At 37.9% G+C, this 20,164-nt stretch overlaps 3 protein-coding genes and 1 pseudogene across 3 annotated transcripts in view; 2 read left to right on the forward strand and 2 right to left on the reverse strand.

The window, feature by feature from the left end:
• Positions 1–20,164, reverse strand: part of MMP26 (matrix metallopeptidase 26) — a 355,123-nt gene that overhangs the window by 129,376 nt on the left and 205,583 nt on the right. The gene's annotated exons all lie outside the window — the stretch shown is intronic.
• Positions 1–20,164, forward strand: part of RHOG (ras homolog family member G) — a 1,041,648-nt gene that overhangs the window by 72,559 nt on the left and 948,925 nt on the right. The window lies entirely within an intron of this gene.
• Positions 7,526–8,476, forward strand: LOC126936482 (olfactory receptor 51H1-like; annotated as a pseudogene).
• Positions 17,138–18,091, reverse strand: LOC126935274 (olfactory receptor 52R1-like). Its single transcript, XM_050756531.1, is given in 1 exon segment — positions 17,138–18,091. A coding segment is annotated over 1 exon segment (948 nt). The 5' UTR covers positions 18,086–18,091.

Genomic DNA, 20,164 nt, shown 5'->3' on the forward strand with positions numbered 1-20,164 from the left:
AATGAACATGCACATGCATGTGCCTTTACAATAGAATGATTTTTATTCTTTTAGGTATATACTCAGTAATGGGATTTCTTGGTCAAATGGTATTTCTTCCTCTAGGTCTTTGAGTAAATGCCGTAACTTCTTCCACAATGGTTGAACTAATTTATACTCCCACTAAGAGTGTAAAAGTGTTCCTTTTTCTTCCCAACCTTGCCAGCATCTTTTGTTTTTTGACTTTTCAGTAATAACCATACTGATTAGTGTAAGACAGCATCTTGGCTGGGCATGGCGGCTCACATCTGTAATCCCAGAACTTTGGGAGGTCAAGGTGGGGGCAGATCATGAGGTCAGGAGTTCGAAACCAGCTTGGCCAACTACTAAAAATACAAAAATTAGCCAGGCATGATGGCACACACCTGTAACCCCAGCTACTCAGGAGGCTGAGGCAGGAGAATCGCTTGAACCCAGGAGGTGGAGGTTGCAGTGAGCCCAGATCACATCACTGCACTCTAGCTTGGGCAACAGAGTGAGACTCCATTAAAAAAAAAAAGAAAGAAAGAAAAAGGACAGCATCTCATTGTGGTTTTGATTTGCAGTCCTCTAATGATCAGTGATGTTGAACTTTTGGTCATATGTTTGTTGGTCACATGTATGTCTTCTTTTGAGACATGTCTGTTCATGTCCTTTGCTCACTTTTTAATGGGGTTTTTTTTCTTGTAAATTTGTTTAAATTCCTTATAGATATTAGATATCAGATGCATAGATTGCAAAAGTTTTGTCCTTTTCTTCATGTTGTCTATTTTCTCTGTTGATAGTTTCTTTTGCTGTGCAGAAGCTCTTTACTTTAATTATTTCCCGTTGGTCAATTTTTGGTGTTGTTGCAATTGCTTTTGGCATCTTTGTCATGAAATCGCTCCCCGTGCCTATGTCCTGAATGGTATTGCCTAGGTTTTCTTCTGGGATTTTTAAATTTTGGGTTTTACATTTAAGTCTTTAGTTCATCTTGAGTTGATTTTTGTGTATGGTGTAAGGAAAAGGTCCAGTTTCAGTTTTCTGCCTGTGGCTAGCCAGTTCCCTCAGCACCATTTGTTAAATAGGGAATCATTTCCCCATTACTTATTTTTCCATGTTCTCCCTGTGAAATGTCCTGATGACTCCTGCTTACAAGCTCAGGAGCAAATGTCAAAGATCAGATGGTTGCAGGTGTGTAATCTTCTTTCTGGGTTTTCTGTTCTTTTCCATTGGTCTATATGTCTGTTACTGTACCTGTACCATGCTATTTTGGTTACTGTAGCCTTGTAATATAGTTTGAAGTCAGGTGGCATAATGTCTCCAATTTTTTTCTTTTTGCTTAGGATTGCCTTGGCTATTCAGGCTCTTTTTTGGTTCCATATGAATTTTAAAATAGTTTTTATAATTCTGTGAAGAATGCCAATAGTAGTTTAATGGGAATGGCATTGAATCTATAAATTGCTTTGGGCAGTATGACCATTTTCATGATATTGATTCTTCCAATCCATGAGCATGAAATGTTTTCTCATTTGCTTGTGTATTCTTGTTTCCTCGAAAGTCTCATAGGTTTTTGTTATCAACCAGGTATCATGGATATAATAGAAACCTTAGATTCTTAATTGCTTTAAGAGATTTGTTGTGTTTTTAAATTCTTTTGTTTATTTTTAGTAACTTGTATGAATTTAAACTGAAATTTGTCTTCTCAAAATAAATCTCTTGCAATAATTGTTGCCACTGATCATTTCAGATCACTCATATTTCACATTATTACACTAAGTGTAACCACTGATTACTTCCAGATCATTTTATTTGTATTCCACTTTCTTAGCCTGGCTTCCTACGAATTGCCCATGAGTATACACATCTTGGTGGTATGCCAATATTGAGGCAGAAATTGCTGTTAAAACCCTTCAGTCAGAAACACTTGCACTGATTGATTTGAGTGGTGTGTGTAGCATACATTTAATATTCAACCAGTTTTCAAGTCTCTCTTTGCTTTCTCATGCCAGAAAGCTCTCTCGAGTTTCTCTCACATGTTTGAAAACTTTCTCACAAAGCCAGAGATATATGGAGAGCCCTGCCATAACAATAATTTCCAGGTTCTCCCTGTAAAATGTCCCGATGACTACTAAAACTGGATGGTGCTTGTTTATTTCGAACTGAGTTTTCCAGTCTTAGTTAACCAAGTTTTGCTTTTTTCTTTCTACCTGAAGTTGAGTCTGCACTGTCTGGCAGCACAACTGCTGGTTTGTCAACCACTCCCAACCTGGTAAAACTACTGCTGAAACAATTACTCCTCTTATTCCTCCTACTCCTCTGTCAGAGGAAGAAGAAGAAGAAGGAAGAAGGAAGAAGAAGAAGAAGGAGAAGAAGAGAAGAAGAAGAAGAGAAAAGAGAAGAAGAAGAAGAAGAAGAAGAAGAAGAAGAAGAAGAAGAAGAAGAAGAAGAAGAAGAAGAAGAAGAAGAAGAAGAAGAAGAAGAAGAAGAAGAAGAAGAAGAAGAAGAAGAAGAAGAAGAAGAAGAAGAAGAAGAAGAAGAAGAAGAAGAAGAAGAAGAAGAAGAAGAAGAAGAAGAAGAAGGAGAAGAAGAAGAAGAAGAGGGAGGAGGAGGAGGAGGAAGAGGAGGAAGAAGAGGAGGAGGAGGAGAGGGAAAGGGAGGGGGAGGGGGAGGCGGAGGAAGAAGAAGAAGGAAAAGAATAATAATTTGACAATGGCAGGAGAGTGGTATTTTGGCCTGAAGTTGTAAAGGCTTTCGAGAATGAATGTTTCTCAACATGTTGCCTGTTTTAGTTAGTTTTCATAGAGTCAAATTTTTTGAAGTTTTTTTTTTGGTTCATATATTCCCCCTTTTTGAGCAAAGAGGATTCATTAGTTCTACTTCAGAGGAAATTTCCCTTCCTAATAATTATTTTTCATGCTTTAGAGTGTTTTGCATTAAAATTAAACAAAGAAATTAGACAAATACTGGCTAATTTCTTTTTCATAATGAAAAAGGAAACCAGATCTCTGATGCTAGTAGAGATAATCAAGCAGAGGAAAAAATAAAGTGTCATAATTTGGAAGCAATGAAAGAATATGTGAGGCCTTTGGCAATTAATTTATAATTTTATTAATAAATAAATTTAAAATGAGAATAGTCAATATGCTTATATGACTTCCATTAGGCCTATTTGGTTGTATAAATGCTGATGGGAAGGAGGAGGAATAGCTGGACTTCACCAGTAGAACTCATTTAATAATAGCTAACAAGGAATGCTGAATGAATGAGTGGTTAAATAACTTTCCCTAAGTCTAACGAGCTGACAAAATTAAAACTGTAAATTAAAACATGGTATATAAGACTCATGAACTCTGTTCTTTTTATTATATTTAACCATTTTAGATATGAACAGGAAGACCTTTCATGGATTAAGCTCCCGATAATAGGAAATTACTGGGATAATATAGGAGTCTTTCTGAAGTTGATTCTAGCAGTGGCATTAGTTTCTGTGACATGGAGGAGTCAAGGCCTGATACCTTCAGGGAAGTTCAAGCCACCAGTTTAACACTCAGGGGGAGTTGCATCAAGCATTTTGTGTGTTTTTAGTTCTATCCCCAACAGTATTTCAGACAGAAATATTCACAATTTTTTATTAAAAATGTATTGACACACATTATAAAGCCCTAGCTCTTAATGTTTATAGCATGCATTGTCTCTTTTCGGTTGTAGTACACAGTGGGGAAGAAATGGGTTTAGAAATTAAAAATAAATGAATAGCCTTCGGCCATATAATCTCAATCATGCCTAAACTAAAGCATCACCACAAGAACTGTTTATATGGGACTTTCGTTTTCTGCTGTGATTATGTGAATATGCCTGTGATGGAAAATAAATGAGATCAAAAGGGCATAAAGATGTGATAGAAAGGATCTGTGAACAATTTAAGGCCTGACCACACAGAGGCACAGACTAGAGAAACCAGCTGTTCTTGTATTTTTAAGAATTACCTCATTAATGCAAAACATCCTTACAGAGAAATACATTAAATTAAATGCAAGAAATTATACATGAGGTATTGGAATAACAATTCAGAAAACCAAAGAAGTTCAGCAAATTCAAAGAACATTTTTTTAGATGCTCCTGATAGGCAGAGTCCAGACAATCATTCTATCCATTCCAAACAACAGTAAACTCCAGCTCTGTTTCATGGCAAATTGCAACACTATGTCATCATTGAGACTGAGACTGGCTTTGGAGTGAGAAGACCTCAACTGAAATTGGGCTGGAACTGTAAATCTTACTTAGTGATTAAACATGATTCAAATCAGTGTGTGTTTGCGCATGCAATTGTGTGCATGTACGTGAGTTCACACCTGGCTAAGACTATGCAAATAAAATTAAAATGAAGAAAAATTTTGCATAAATGTTGACTGAATAGAGGACAGTTTGACAGATAAAGGAAGGGTTTAGAATCCTTAGGGAAATTAGGAAGGTATAGCTCAAGTGGCACTGCATAACACCCTTCATGGGAGTTCTTTCAGAGAAGTTGTGAAATTCTTGGAGAATCTTGATGACTCTAGACATCAACAGAGGTTTGAGCAGTCTTATAAGGGCCTCTACATGCTAGTCTCAGGAAAGGAAAGAAACCAAATTAGTTCTGAACCATAGCACCAGGTTGATAAAGGTAATAAATTAATCTTAAAAGATTTTTTCCATGTCCTCTACATAGCAAGCTCTGTGTAAGATTATTTAGGACATTTTTAAATTAAATCCTCACAAAGATTCTAGAGAGGAATGTGATAAGGACAGATGAGAATAGTGTATAGAGTGTCATGTGGTGGTAGAAAGCAAAGATGGAAAGAAAAGGTAAAATGCAGGTGTTGTTATTAGGAGTAAAAGAAGAAGACATACACTATGGGGAGGACGTAGTGCAAGGCTAGGCATAAAATAAAGATGGAATGGAAGAATGTATAAGAATTTCATTGGGAGATAGAGAAAGGAGGTGTCTGGAAATTAAAGAAGATTAAAAGAATGAATATGAAGAATGGAGATAAGAATGAAAAAAAGAAGATGAGGGTGAAACACTGATTCAGGTAAGGAAAATCAGAGTAAAAAACATAGGGATAAACAAGAATCAACTATTTGCATGGAAGAACAGGGTTTCAGCAGGTCCTCAGGACTTCAGGAATGTTAAAGATTTTTCAAGTAGGTCCCAAGAAAAACCACTAGTAGGGATGAACCAGCTGGTCGTTCCCACCTGAAAACCACAAGAATGGCTGGGGATACAGAACAGCAGGCCCAAACAAGTGAAGGCTCTCACTTAACATTTAAAGTAAAACAAAACCCCTCCTCAGAGTGCAGGCAGAAGGTTAGGCAGGCATCACAAAGTGCTTTGTTTAGATCTCACCATTGTGATTTCTGGGAGGGAGGGGCCCAAATTTTGTTAGAAAGACACAACACAACAAGTATGAGTGGACTACACTACCTTTCAAAAATTCTTCTGTGTCTAAGATACCCAAATCTGTAAAATAACTTATTAGCAGTCACGTTTTTCTAACAGAAAATCCTCATCCTACAGCAAAGAAACGAGGCAGAAAAGGTAGGGAAACTACTTGTTCTTACACGCCTGATCTCATTCCTACTTCAGAGCTCCCAGACGAGATTTTGAAATGTTTTTCGCTCTTCTCGCAAGTACCTAAGCGAGAACAAAGACACCATAGTACCTCTCACAGACTCCCAATTTTAAGTTTTTGTCTGTGGTCTCTTAGAAAAATAGATTTTTCTCTTTGTTGAAAATTTTTAATTCATCTGCAGGAGATCAGAACAGAGTTTGAGGGATTATAAGACTTCTCTTCTGAAAGAAGATTGACGTTCAGTCATCCATATTCACCCATTCATTGTTTTATGTCTTAATTGCACTAATATGGAAAAAATTAACAATGCCTTGCATATGCTCAATGAGGTGATGAACCATAAAACAGTCCTTTACATTAGGAAATTTTAACTTCTAGTAGGAGAGATGGACATTAAACAAATACATACACAATGTTTAACTATACTCACTGATAAGAAGGAAGAGCCCAAAAATATGAAAACAACATATGAGGAAACCTTAAGCTACTATGGATATTTGGAATTGGCATAATTGGGAAGGATAGCTAGGCTTTGCTTAGGCAAAGAAGAGCTTCACGAGGGGTGAAGAAAAACATAAAGACCTGGAAAGAATTCATGGAGAAACGCTATATCAGGAAGTATCTCACTGGAACCCAGGAACTTAAAGACTGCAAATTTGGCTGGATTAAAGAGACTGAAGGGGAGAGTAAACGGTGTGAGTCGGTGCTAGAGAGGTAGGTAGGGGTTGAATCTCGCTTTACATTGAGGGCTAAGATAAGGATTTAGAGCTTTGTTATAAGTACATTGGGAACCCTTAAAGGAGTTTTATTTGAAATAAATAAATGAGATTTATATTTGTTCTAAAAAAGTCTAGTGTAACTGCCGAATGAAGAATGTATTAGAAAGGGGCATTCATGGATACAGAAAGAGCAGTTAGGGAGCCTGAAAGAACTGGGCTAAGTATTACCTTATACCTTATATGTGGTTGTTTATGAGCCAATAAGCTTTATTTTCTTCTAGCTATCTTAAAATGAGACTATGGAAATTATAAATTGTTTAAATTTCTAAAGATTAAATGTTAAATAGAATAATTTCATCCAATAATGTGTATTTGCATATGTAATTCATTACAATTATCCTTACAATAGATATCCAGGATACATACTCTCTCTCTCTCTCTCTCTCTATATATATATATATACACACACACGCACATGAACATATTAGATTTAAAAAAGGCAAAAACTGCAATTACTTTTGCACCAACCTAGTATATTTATGTGTATGTGTATATAGAAGTATATATGTGTATACTTGGAAGCTGTATGTATCTATATGTATATGTATCTATATACATATAGATTCATATATATATAGATATATACATATATGTATATACATATATATACATATATATAAAATATCCTCATACATCCTCATACACATGGATTTATGTGGATGTAGGTTCTGATGACAGTGGGATTGTATATAGTCGTGGGTGTGTTGTGATGGTATTGTGAGGTTTTTTAGTGGGGTTTTAAAAAATTATTTAGCAATATGCTCTATGTTATTAAGACCTTGGTTACGTCTACTTCTTTTCTGCTAAACCTTGAAAACTATATGAGGAGGATATATCAAAGGAGACAGCAAAATTCTTTACGGTCTAAACACTGGATGTTTACTCTTGTTTCCATTTTTCAAATAAAGAAATTTATTCCAAGAGAAGGGAGGTAATCACATGTGACTGTGTAGGAAGGAAAAAGACAAAGTGTTACAAGTATCATCTAAAAGTTGTTTTTTAACTTTATTCTTTCCTCTGCTATTCTACCTATGTATTCATAAAGCCATTGTTCTGTCCATATGAGAATATATATTCTATTTAGGAGCTGCGAACCAAGTGGAAGAGTCTAGCCCCACCGATGGTGAGAACAACATGATGAACTTGAATGCATCATATGCCAACCGCCATAGTTTCATCTTGACAGGTATCCCAGGAATGCCAGACAAGAACTCATGATTGGCCTTTCCCCTGGGATTTCTCTACACACTTACACTCCTGGGAAATGGTACCATCCTAGCTATCATCAAGGTGGAGCCGAGTCTCCATGAGCCCATGTACTACTTCCTCTCTATCTTGGCTCTCACTGACATTAGTCTCTCCATGTCCACCTTGTCCTCCACGCTCAGCATATTCTGGTTTAATGCCCCTGAGATTGTTTTTGATGCATGCATCATGCAGATGTTCTTCATCCATGTATTTGGAATAGCATAACCAGGAGTCCTAGTGTCCACGGCCTTTGACAGATTTGTGGCCATCTGAAACCCATTACACTATGCTTCCATCCTCACTCACAGTGTTATTGGAAAGATTGGAATAGCTGTCCTCATCCGGGCAATCTGTGTGGTCTTCCCTGTGCCCTTCCTTATAAAGCATCTACCCTTCTGCCATTCCAATGTCTTGTCGCATTCATATCATCTTCACCAAGATATGATGTGGCTAGCTTGTGCCAGCACCCGTGTCAACAGCCTCTGTGGCTTCATGGTCGTCATCTTCACACTGGGGCTCGATGCCCTCCTCATTCTAATGTCTTATGTACTCATCCTGAAGACTGTGCTGGGCATTGCCTCCAGAGGTGAAAGGCTCACAACCCTCAGCACCTGCCTCTCTCACATGTCTGCCGTGTTCCTCTTCTATGTTCCTTTCATTGGTGCCTCCATGATTCACAGATATGGAGAACATTTATCACCAGTAGTGCACATGCTCATGGCCAATATATACCTACTGCTCTCCGCTGTGCTAAACCCCATTGCCTACAGTGTGAAGACCAAGCAGATTCGAAGAAGGATCATTCAAGTGTTCCAGAGGAGAAAAAATAGGGTCTAGTAGAATAGAATCATGTGTAAGAAGTAGAGTAAGTATCCACTGGAAGAATTAATTATTTAATTTTCCACAGTTACGGTGCATCAAATTTTGTACATCTGGGGAAATGCAGGAATGGGTAAGGCTTGTGGGTGAAGATACATAACAGGTCATTTTTGTTCTGTATATACGGTATTTTGGAATGTGTGCATTTTGACTTATGGTATCACAAAATCTAAATCTAATTCATTAAGTAGCTTCACACTTTTCTTTGACACTGGAGATGAGCATCAGTGAGAACAAATTATCACATTCATCCAGATAACACTTATGTATGCTTATTCATAAAATATTAAGTTATATTTTACCCTTGGTTATCAATTTAATAATAATTACAGTAAGAAAGATTCAAGAAGTCCTATAGCAAGACCAAAGGTCTTGGTATCTGATATATATATTTTTCTTAGAGTAAGGAAAAGTGTTATAGGATCAAAAATTTATCTTTATGTTTAGGCAGTTATTGGTAATGGATATCTGTGATGAAATAAAAGTGGGCATATCTGTGGTTCCTTGATGCACACTTTTTTCCCTTTCTATGGCATCACTTTTTTACATATTTATCATAGTTCTAGTTTCTTGCCACATACTTAGTAGACTAATCGGTGTTCTGCCTTTGCTTTTTTGACTCAGCATAAATGACATTAATTTTGCTGTGTACTAGAGGATGCAGTAAAATTTTACTGAGTAAAGTTATTCCTGGGTTTTGTGTAAGGCAAGTGAAGATTCTCAGCATAGAGAAATTTAAAAATTGAAGGTACACAAATGTGGGTATATGTGCAATATGTCTGTGCAGTGAGTCTAGTACATGCTTTAGGAATTGTGTTAATCATTATACAACAAAGTTGATAGAGTGATTACTTATTCATTCAATAGATATTCATTGAACACTGATGAAATGCCAGTCATGATGCTAGACCCTGGAGATACAGGGGAAAATACAGCAATTTTCTGCTCAAACTTTGGATGATTTTTCCGTAGAAAAAGATGCATACAGACAATTACAAGGCAATTACCTATTACACTGTAATATCACATTTAATTTGTTAATATGAAAATATGCTAGCAGATTTTATAAAGCATATCAGTAAATTTCCCCAACAACTTTGGGAAAAAGCATTAATCAACATTTACATGTGAGAGAAATGGGACTTAGAGTCATTGAGTAACTATTCAAGGTCATACAGTTTCCAAGTGACAGAGCTAGATTCAAAATATGTGATTGTATTGTTTGGCCCAAATGAATTGCATTTCTAATTTTTTACAAGTCTATCTCTCCGTACAAAATCGTAAGGACTGAGTTCAGTGTTAGGCTTTGTGTCTTCTCCATGCCCTGCGTGGGTGCTCAATATGTTCTTCCTGCTCAAAAAAAAAAAAAAAATCCTACTTTTGAGAAAAATCCTACTTTTGAGTAGAACGTTTTCTGTGTTTCAGACCCCTTTTCAATAGATCTGTGCACTCAAGTACCCCTGCCAAGGAGGAATTTATAAATATACAGGCTTCCTTGTGTACACATAAATGCTTTCTCTGTGTTGGGATGTAGGCATGCCTGATCATTGATTGCTGCCTTATTCTGAGAAGAGAGGAAATGGAGACAAACTTGATGGAGTAAGGAAGGGCAGAAACTTCTCTAGTCACACACTGAGGAAAGGCCTGAGCTGGGACTCCTGGGAGATGCCAGGTCTCCTGCTTCTGCAGTGCTTCTCTTCCTTTGCTACACCTAAGGCAATCTCAGCCCTATTGTCCAGGAACCTTGGGAAAAGGATAATACCTCAGGGCTAATTTCTTCTGTAGCTGTTACTAGACAAGTTGCCATTGTCGATGAGCCAACTGCTCAGTGAGAGCAAGAGCTCCCAGAGAAGCAATACTGGGGCTTACTCACTTTTAAAAATGCTATGTGAGACCTCTTTAGAACACAATATTCATCATTCACGTATTTCTTCATGTAACAAATGAACTTGTCCTATTAATACTTATGCCATTACAGGCCACTAAGTGCTGGGCATGCAGTAGTAAGAGTGATTTAGTGGACACATTTAAAACAACTTCAATTAATTATGAAATTTTTTTAAAAATATGGCTGTTGAGGGCTACTAAAACAGAAGACACATTAAAGAGTTCCTTGAAGTTCCTGAAGAAATGAATGAATGGATGAATTTTCCCCATGCCTTGTGCTATTCAATAAAACTATCTTCATAAAGTTGATAGCTCAAACCACCATCCCAGTTGGTCCACAGCCTATGTGACCACATGTTAGGCTTCTCTATTCCTTTCCCAGAGCAACATTTACCCCTCCTGGAACAGACTTTCCCTTCCTAATGTCTTGTCCATACCTTCCTGCTGCAGAGACCGTGCGCTATGATTGCCCTGTTTCTGGTGCCAAGAGAACTCCTGCTGCAAATCTGGCTTAAACATCCACTGAGCCCTTTCTACTCAGTCAGGAAACCAATTAACATGGGGAGATAGAGTGAGAAGGTATCCTGCTTCTCTTTCTTCCCTGTAGGCCTTGGTCCTTTTTTCAAAGCATGAGATTTCAAATGGAGCTGGCACATTCAAGAAGCAGAAATTGGCACAAGTAAAATTTATCTTTTATTCTCTCCCTACGGAACAGTTTTCTGCAACTTCAGGGGCATCATTAAATTGAATGACAATGTGAATTCCTCCTCAGAGTTATGTAGTCCACAACCTTTTGCTTACACATTTCTTTAAGACTTTTACCTGATTTCTTAGAGAGACTCAATTCCCACCTAGTGGCTCTGTTTATTTACTTATGTGTTTACTGTTTTCCCACCTTTTGAGTTTTTCTATTTTCTGGCTCAGAAAGAAACCCAAAGTTGCTACTTGGATTCCTTGGTTTCTGTTTCCTCATCTACAAGGTATATTTGGATGAGCTCATTTACATATTATACATGTCTTTCATGATGGCCACACTTAGGATAGACACGTGGAGAACTGAAAACCACAAACTGAGAGCCCAGCCTCATCTGGGGTAGAGACGAAGTAAAGGGAAGGGCCATGCTCTGCAAAATCAGGCAGCACATTGCCTGGGCCTTTCTTTCCTTCCCTCTCTGGCTTTCAAACCTCTGACCTCAGTAGACAGAGTAGGAAGAGCCAGTGACTTCAGGATTTGTAGGCCAAAATTAAACATTAAAATTTTTAATGTCAAGGTGGGATAACAGGACCTCACACTCCTGCTGCCTTCCGCCTAGTCATTTTCTTGGGGAGATTTGGGCCATAGGCCTACCCACACAGCATAAACGCCAACAATAATATAAAGCAAACATTATCTGAGACAAGTCTTAATTAATTTAGAAGTTTATTTTGCCAAGGTTAAGGACATGTCAATGACACAGCCTCAGGAGGCCTTATTGACCTGTCCCAAGGTGATCAGGCTACAACTTGGTGTTATACATTTTGGGGAGACATAAGACGTCAATCAATACATGTAAGGTGTACGTTGGTTCAGTCTGGAAAGGCAGGGCAACTGAAAGTGGGGGCTTCCAGGTCACAGGCAGATTCATAGATTTTCTGACTGGCAATTGATTATTATCTAATGACCTGGAATCAATAGAATATATTGTCTGGGTTAATATAAGGAGTTGTAGAGACCAAGGTTTTATCACACAGATGAAACCTCCAGGTAGCTGGTTTCAGAGAGGACAAATTGGAAATGTTTCATATCAGACTTAAAGAGTCTGTTCTACCAGTCTTATGGTCTGTGTTGATGTTAATGGTAATGAGGCATGCCTGACTTCACCTTCTCATCATGGCTTGAACTAGATTGACAGGTTAACTTTAGAATGCCCTTAGTTGAGAGGAGGGATCCATTCAGATGGTTTGGGGGCCTAGGATTTTATTTTTGTCTTAAAATACTTAACATGCAGAGTATTGAAAGTATGTGTTTTAGGTCTTTACTGGCATGTGCCTATCACCTCCCTTGAATAGAAAGATATTGCTTCCCACATACTTATTGATGCCTCCTCTGTGTTAGGATTTGCCAACATCTGAGGTAAATAAAGCAACATTTTTCTTCATGGTGGATAAGACATAGAGGCACACACAGAGCCAGATCATTACGATATAAAGAAGTCAGTAAGTATGATGAGAGTAGAATGGAACAGGCACTGTAGGAGGGCAGAGGTAGGGTTCTAAGGAAGACCTGTAAACTTTATCTCTACATCCCAGGCACCACGCGTTGCACTGGGTACACAGCCACTGTTCAAAAAATGCTTGTTGATTTGAGTATGAAATGTCAGCATCCTAATAGCACTGTGCTTGGTTCTGTGCAGAGTATACATCACTGAGGAGGCATTGCCCTTTGGAAAATACTTTAGAACTGAACCCTGACATCACAGTATGATTCTGAGTAATGTTTAAAAACCACAGTAAGCTGACTTACTGGGGTCCACCTTTGAGATGTTCTATCTGGCCTCTCTTAGTCACTATGATCATAGATTTGTGTTATTTGAGGGAAGAGAGGCACTGTGGTGACTCTGCCCATTAACACATGGAAAATGGAGTCCCTCACTCAATGTACTCACTTGAGAGCTTTTGTGAATGAGTATAGACACACTCTAGGTTAGTTACGTATTTCATGTCATGGACACTGGGAATCTTCAAGTTGTAAGGAAGAGAATTGTCTATTTTCATTGATTCAGAATACCTAAGGTAGCTTACAATCATGATAGTACAACACATCTTAAATAATAGTTTCAATATTGGAGCTAAAACTGTAAAAATTCAGTATTTTGATTTTGGGTAGAAATCACACAAACTAGATGCTATGTTTGTCAGTTTCTTTCATTCCTGATTCTATCCCCATTCTCCAGCAAAATGCTGGGTGCAGAGTAATTGCTTAATATATTGCTTGAATAGGAATTTAAAATGTTACAAACATTTTAATTTTTATAAAAAGAGGTGAGCCAGAGACAATTTGCTATTTTATAACAAACCTATCTTATTTGACAATGTGTTAGTCCATTCTCGTAATGCTATGAAGAAATACCTGAGATTGGATAATTCATTTTGAAAAAGAGAGATTTAATTGGCTCACAGTTCTGCAGGCTGTGGAAGCATAACAGTTTCTGCTTCTGGGGAGGCCTTAGGAAACTTACAATCATGACGGAAGGTAAAGAGAAAGCAGGTACATCTTACATGGCCAGAGAGGAAGAAGAAAGAGTAAGAGGGGAGGTGCTACACAGTGTTAAATGACCAGATCTCATGAAAACTCACTCACTATTGCAACCAAAGGGGATGGTTCTATATCATTCATGAGAAACAGCCCCCGTGATCCAATCATTTCCCAGCTGGCTCCACCTCCAACGTTGGGGATTACAATTTGACATGAGATTTGGGTGGGGGCAAAGATTCAAACCAAATCACACAGCCTCCTTCAAAATGTTACTTCAGTGCAGACAATGAAAGGAGTCCTTAAGACTGAAAGTTCTGGCACTATAGTCAGTTTTGGGGGAGTGAGGCATGAGTATATTTGCAAATGCCAACTTTTGGACAGTACTGGTATTGTTGGGGCAATGTATCAAATCAGAAACATTCAAATTCGTTCATTCACGTGCCTTTCTTTTTTTTTCTTTTTTTTCTTTTTTTTCATGTGTGTGCTAGGTTTTAGAATAAATGAGTGAGAAACAGCACTACTCTCTTATGAAAATTATATTCAAGTCATAGGGACAGATGATAGATACATAATAAAAATTTGAGATTGTGGTAAGTGATAAGTTGGAAACAGGATACGTGAATTGATAGAAAAGTTGCATGGCTCAGGAGCTGGTGAAGACAAGTGGGTGAGGAAACCTCTAGGAGAAGGTGGCATTAGTTGAGATCTGAAGGATAATAATGGGAGCCAGAATGCCCTCTAGAAGAACAACTGGGGCCATGGAGAAATAAGAGCAAAGACTTAAGACAGACGAGCCATTGATGTGTTTGGAAGTATAAAAATAGTAGAAGGGCTAGAGCAAAGAAGAAAAGCATCACTATATTAGTAAAAGCATGTTGAAAATATGGAATATACTGCTCAGCAAAATCAGGAAATGTACTAATATGCACAACAGCTTGAGTGAAACTTTATACACATGAAAGATGACAGACTCAAAATAATAAATCATCTATTCTTCTATTGATGTACAGTCCTAGGGCCATAAGAATTAATCTATAGTGAAAAAATCATATGGAAGTTTCCCTGGTTGAGGTGGAAGGGGGCTGACTAACTACAGTGGGGCAGGAGAAATCTTTATTAAATGATTGCAATGTTCTTCATCTTGATTGAGGAACTGGTGGCTGCACAGGTGTTAGAACTCATCAAAATGTGTATAGAAACATTAAAATGTTATCGTTGCAAGTTATACAGTAAGAAAGCTAATTTTAAAAAGAGAAAGAGAAAGAGAAATTTTCTCATTCACTAATTTACAGATAGAAAGAAATTGGTCCTTTTAACTCTGAAATTTGGGAAGGATGAAAATGCTCCTCAGAACACCCATTCTTTTGGGGGAATATCTTCAGACTTCAACATAATCTGTTTTTTTCTGGAAGAGGCAAACCTGCTCCTGAATCCACTCAAAGCACCTTAATCTAATTTTGGCTTTAGAAACAGAAGACCTTGAATTCTAGAACCTTCTTCATTGGCTTTCTCAGAAAGAGCTGTGAAAGGTTGACAGTTCAAGTCCAATGAATTGAAAGCAAGCATGCTTTTAAAAATGGTTTAAAATGTTAATTAAAAAGAAATTACCATGAAAATATGTTATTAAAATTTCTAATAGCTTTCCTATCACCTTAAACCATACAATATATTCCATTCAGAAGAGAAGATCTTCCTCATTCTTTCCAAAAACTTCTGCTTCATTCTGAAATCCATTGTCCTAGGGGAATAAGAAAATTTTGGAAAAGAGAGACCAACACTTCAGCTCACCTGATCCCCATTGTTAGTTAGCAGCCTGAAGAAGCTGTGATCCAGCAACAATTTTACATCTGGATCCCTGAGCTTCGATGGATCTCAACTATGCCACTGTCTGTCATCCTCTCAGATTGTCCATCCTATCTCACTAAACTTTGGCACTGAATTAATCCCTTACCTGTGTTTCTGTTGTTATTTTCATGACTTTTTCCCATACTAAAATTAAACATTCTCAATTGAGGATGTTTTTTAAAAATACACTAAGGCCCAAAAAGAAAATGAAAATATTACAAGCCTCACTACTCAGAATAGTTTTTACTTTGATTTGGATGTATTTCTTGAATCTCTTTTTGTGTATATGCATTCCATTTTAGAATTGGCATCAAGTCTTAAAGACAATTCTTTATCTTTTTTCTAAACATAACATATCTTCATCACTTACTACATCTTTAGATACTTGTTGCAAATGTCAGATATTAAAAGGCATCTAATATTCAATTGCACATTGATTCATCTGGTTTCTTACAGGACTATATATATGTTTTAATTATACTTTGAGTTCTAGGGTACATGTGCACAACATGCAGGTTTGTTACATATGTATACATGTGCCATGTTGGTGTGCTGAACCCATTAACTCACCATTTGCATTAGGTATATCTTCTAATGCTACCCCTCACCCCTCCCCCCTCCCCCCTCCCCCCCACAATAGGACCTGGTGTGTGATGTTCCCTTTCCTGTGTCCAAGTGATCTCATTGTTCAATTCCCACCTATGAGTGAGAATATGCGGCATTTGGTTTTCTGTTCTTGCGATAGTTTCCTGAGAATTATGGTTTCCAGCTGCATCCATGTCCCTACAAAGGACACGAACTCATCCTTTTTTATGGCTGCATAGTATTCCATGGTGTGTATGTGCCACATTTTCTTAATCCATTCTGTCACTGATGGACATTTGGGTTGATTCCAAGTCTTTGCTATTGTGAATAGTGCTGCAATAAACACATGTGTGCATGTGTCTTTATAGCAGCATGACTTATATTCCTTTGGGTATATACCCAGTAATGGAATGTGTAGGAAGAATCAATACTGTGAAAATGGCCATACTGCCCAAGGCAATTTATAGATTCAGTGCCATCCCCATTAAGCTACCAATGACTTTCTTCACATAATTGGAAAAAACAGGACAATATTTGACTGGTTTTCTGTTGGGTTTTTATGCATAATGATTTTATACATTACTTTGTACAGGTTTTTGCTTCCAAAATTTTGATTATCAGAGGGGAAATTGCATATATAGATATAGATATATAGATACATATAGAGAGAATACTTTTTAACTATTTTATTTACATTTCTAAATTTCTTTTAAACGAAGTGCACTAAGTTGTACTCCTACCAGTAGTGTAAATAATGTTTTTACCTTAATCATCTGTGAAAGGTGACATTTTTTTAAAAAACATTCACTGACTTAATAGGTGAAAATATTCTTATTATTTTCTTGTGATGATGAACTGAGGTCAACAAAGTTTTTATGGCATGTCTCAGAAATCTCTTGCCCTGGGCATCCTGAAATTGTTGCTTTTGTTTCTGGAGGGTTATCTACCTCCGGATCAACTGTTTACAGAGCTGACTCACTTATGGTAAGTAATAGTCTGAAAAATATTCGTTTATGTCCCTAGATCAGTGGTGCAATTTAAGTGGTGGTCATTCTGTGACCCTTGACTCAAGGGACGTTTCCACAACATCCTTGGGTAACTCTGTCCCTGATCTGTTTGATTCTAACTCTGTAAATGATGGGGTTGAGCATGGGAGGTACCAGCAGATAGAGATTAGCAAACAGGATATGTACCACTCAGGGCACATGATGACCAAAGCGGTGGGTGAGGAAAGAAAAAAGGGCTGGGATATAAAAAGCCAAGATGACACAGATATGGGAGGCACATGTGCTAAAAGCTTTGAGGTGGGCTTCACCTGAAGGCAACTGAAGCACAGCTCTCAAAATCATCATGTGTGACATACCTATGGCAGTCATATCAAAGCCAGCCACAGAGAAGGCCACAAAGAGTCTATACCCACAATTTATGCTTGTATCAGCACACACCAACTTCAGCACAGCCATGTGCTCACAGTATGACTGGGGAATGGCTTGGTGTTGGCAGAAAGGCATCCTAGACACCATGAAGCAGAAGAGGCTCACCCACAGCAGCCCTCTCAGCATCACAACGGTCCCCAGTTCAATCACGACCGATGGCGTCATGAGGCTAGAGTGTTGGAGTGGGAAGCAGATGGCCACATGGCGATCCAGGGCCATAGCCATGAGCACCCCAGACACCATAAAAGAAAAGGCATGGATGAAGAACACCTGGATGAGGCAGGCATGGTACTCAATCTCATGAGCATGAAACCAGAATATGACCAACATCTTAGGTTGGGTGGAGGAGGAGAGGACCAGGTCAGTGATAGCCAGCATGGCCAGAAAGAGGTACATGGGCTTATGCAGGGTGTGGTCAATTCTGATTACACGGAGGAGAGTGATATTTCCAACAACAGCCACAGCATGCATGGCAGAGAACGGAAAGGCAATCCAAAACTGGAAACTCTCCAGGCCTGGGATTCCAAGCAGGGTGAACGACCCAGGATGAGAAGAGCTGTTCCCTGAAGCCAGCACCATGGGCTGGTTAATATGTTCTCCATTGGGAAAGTGATCTACTCTCTGCAAATAGGAATCAAAACAAGTGTTATTATTGATATGCCTTTGGATGGGACAATTGGGTAATAGGGCAATTGAGTTTAAAGATAAGGTGGGATAATTTCAACCTTTTTTTTTTATAAATAAAATCTTGCAACATAAAATGATACTATTCTTTATTTTATTTATATATATATATATATATATATATCATTCAAAATAGGGTAGAACAAAATGTGATCGCTGCAAGTACAGTTGTTTTTCAAGCATCAATGTTTTCTTGAAAGAGAATCTATTAAGGAAAAAAATCATGACAAATAACGTCATAGTAATTCTTTTCCTTCTATTCTTTAAAACTGACAGCTGATATTATCAACGTTTTGCACAAGTCTTATTTATCCCTCTGTTAAGCTGCTCGGACAACTTGTCAGGCTAGGAAGCCAGTGTGGCTTCAATGCTTATAGAAATTTATGTATTGATGTTGAGTTAGCTTAAGGGCAGTTACCATAAGGGCTTGGGCTGAAGGATAAATTACTGATCAATTACGTACCTGTAATTCAATATTTTATCCTTAGTGTAGGCCCCCCCTAAATTAGTGGTTAGCAAAGTTTTTCTGTAAAAAGTCAGATCATAAAAATTTGAGGAATTTTTAGCTACACAGTCTTAGTTACAACATATCAATTTAGCTACGGTGGTGTAAAACCATCCATAGTCAATATATAAATGAGTGAGTATGGTTGAATTCCAATAAAAATTTACTTACAAAAATAAACTCCAAAGAGGATTTAGTCTACAGGCTGTAGTTTGCCAGCCTCCATCCTAGATAGTAAATTTTCCATGAACTCTGCCCTGAACCCTACACTACACATAGTATCTTTGTGCTTGGTACAGGGCAGGAGTTTAATTTTTAAAATCCTTAGAGAAAATAACAAATAAATATCATTATTCAATAGACTCATGATTGGATTAACAATATCCTAATGTTCTGATAAAATCCAATTGACCTTACCTTGATGCTGTGTCCAAAAGAAAGTAATGTTCATTTCTCCTTCTAAATGTTGCACTGCTGTGTGAATGCCACCCTCTGGTGTGCACTTGCTTTACCTGGGTTACTTCTACCCACTGATTCCTGTGGTGACTACTTTCTACCTCAGAATTGATGGCACAAAGCTCACTTGGTTCTTACGCACTACCTTTTCACTATTTAAATTCAGTTGTTCTGTGTTTTGATTGAAATCCTTAGTTCTTACCTCCTTCAAAGGAAGAGGCAAGAAGAGTATCCCTTCCAATGCTCCTTAACAAATTGCCTTTGGGAACTTACAGATGTTTCATTCCCTAGACCAAATGGTTCCTTAAAAGGGCCTCATAATGCCAAAGAGGGCTTGCTTCTTTCTAATTTTCCCAAGATTTATAACAGCATGAGATAAATGGGACTCTGACTTCCTAAGTTTTGCTCTAAACCTGAAGCTTGACCATCCTATTAAGATAATAGCTGTAGGTTTGCTCAAGGCAAATACTTCTATGTAAGCTATGGTGAAAATTGAAAGCCACATATTATATAGGGTCCAGGCACTCTGTTCTATCCCTTCTGTCTGGTCTGGTCTTCCCAAACTTCTTTATATATTCTGTTTGAGCCAGGGAATTTCCTTCCACCTGCCCTTTTCCTCTTGTGTGTCACCATCTACTTGTGAGAACACACTTCCGCAGGCTCGGGGCACTTGGAGAAACACACTCAGACCATTCTCATTGTTGCACCAGGCAATGTAAGAGGTGCTGGTTAAAGGTGCAATTTATCAAATTGTACAATTATCTCTGAGTCATTGTACAAGGAATGACTATGTTTCAAGATACAGCACTGCAGGCTTTTAAGTTTTATTGTATCTAACGTACACAAAACCTCTGTATCTTCACTTTACAATGAGAAAAATAGGCTTCAGTGACATAATTTGCCCAAGGCCACACAATGAGTTAGTGTCTGGATGCACAACTGCACAGCCAGTGCTCTTAGTGGTACTCATGCCACCTGTGCTAGAAAACGATTAATTGGGGCACACACCCGAG

Source organism: Macaca thibetana, chromosome 14 (assembly GCF_024542745.1).
Source record: "Macaca thibetana thibetana isolate TM-01 chromosome 14, ASM2454274v1, whole genome shotgun sequence".
NCBI classification, from domain to species: Eukaryota; Metazoa; Chordata; class Mammalia; order Primates; family Cercopithecidae; genus Macaca; species Macaca thibetana.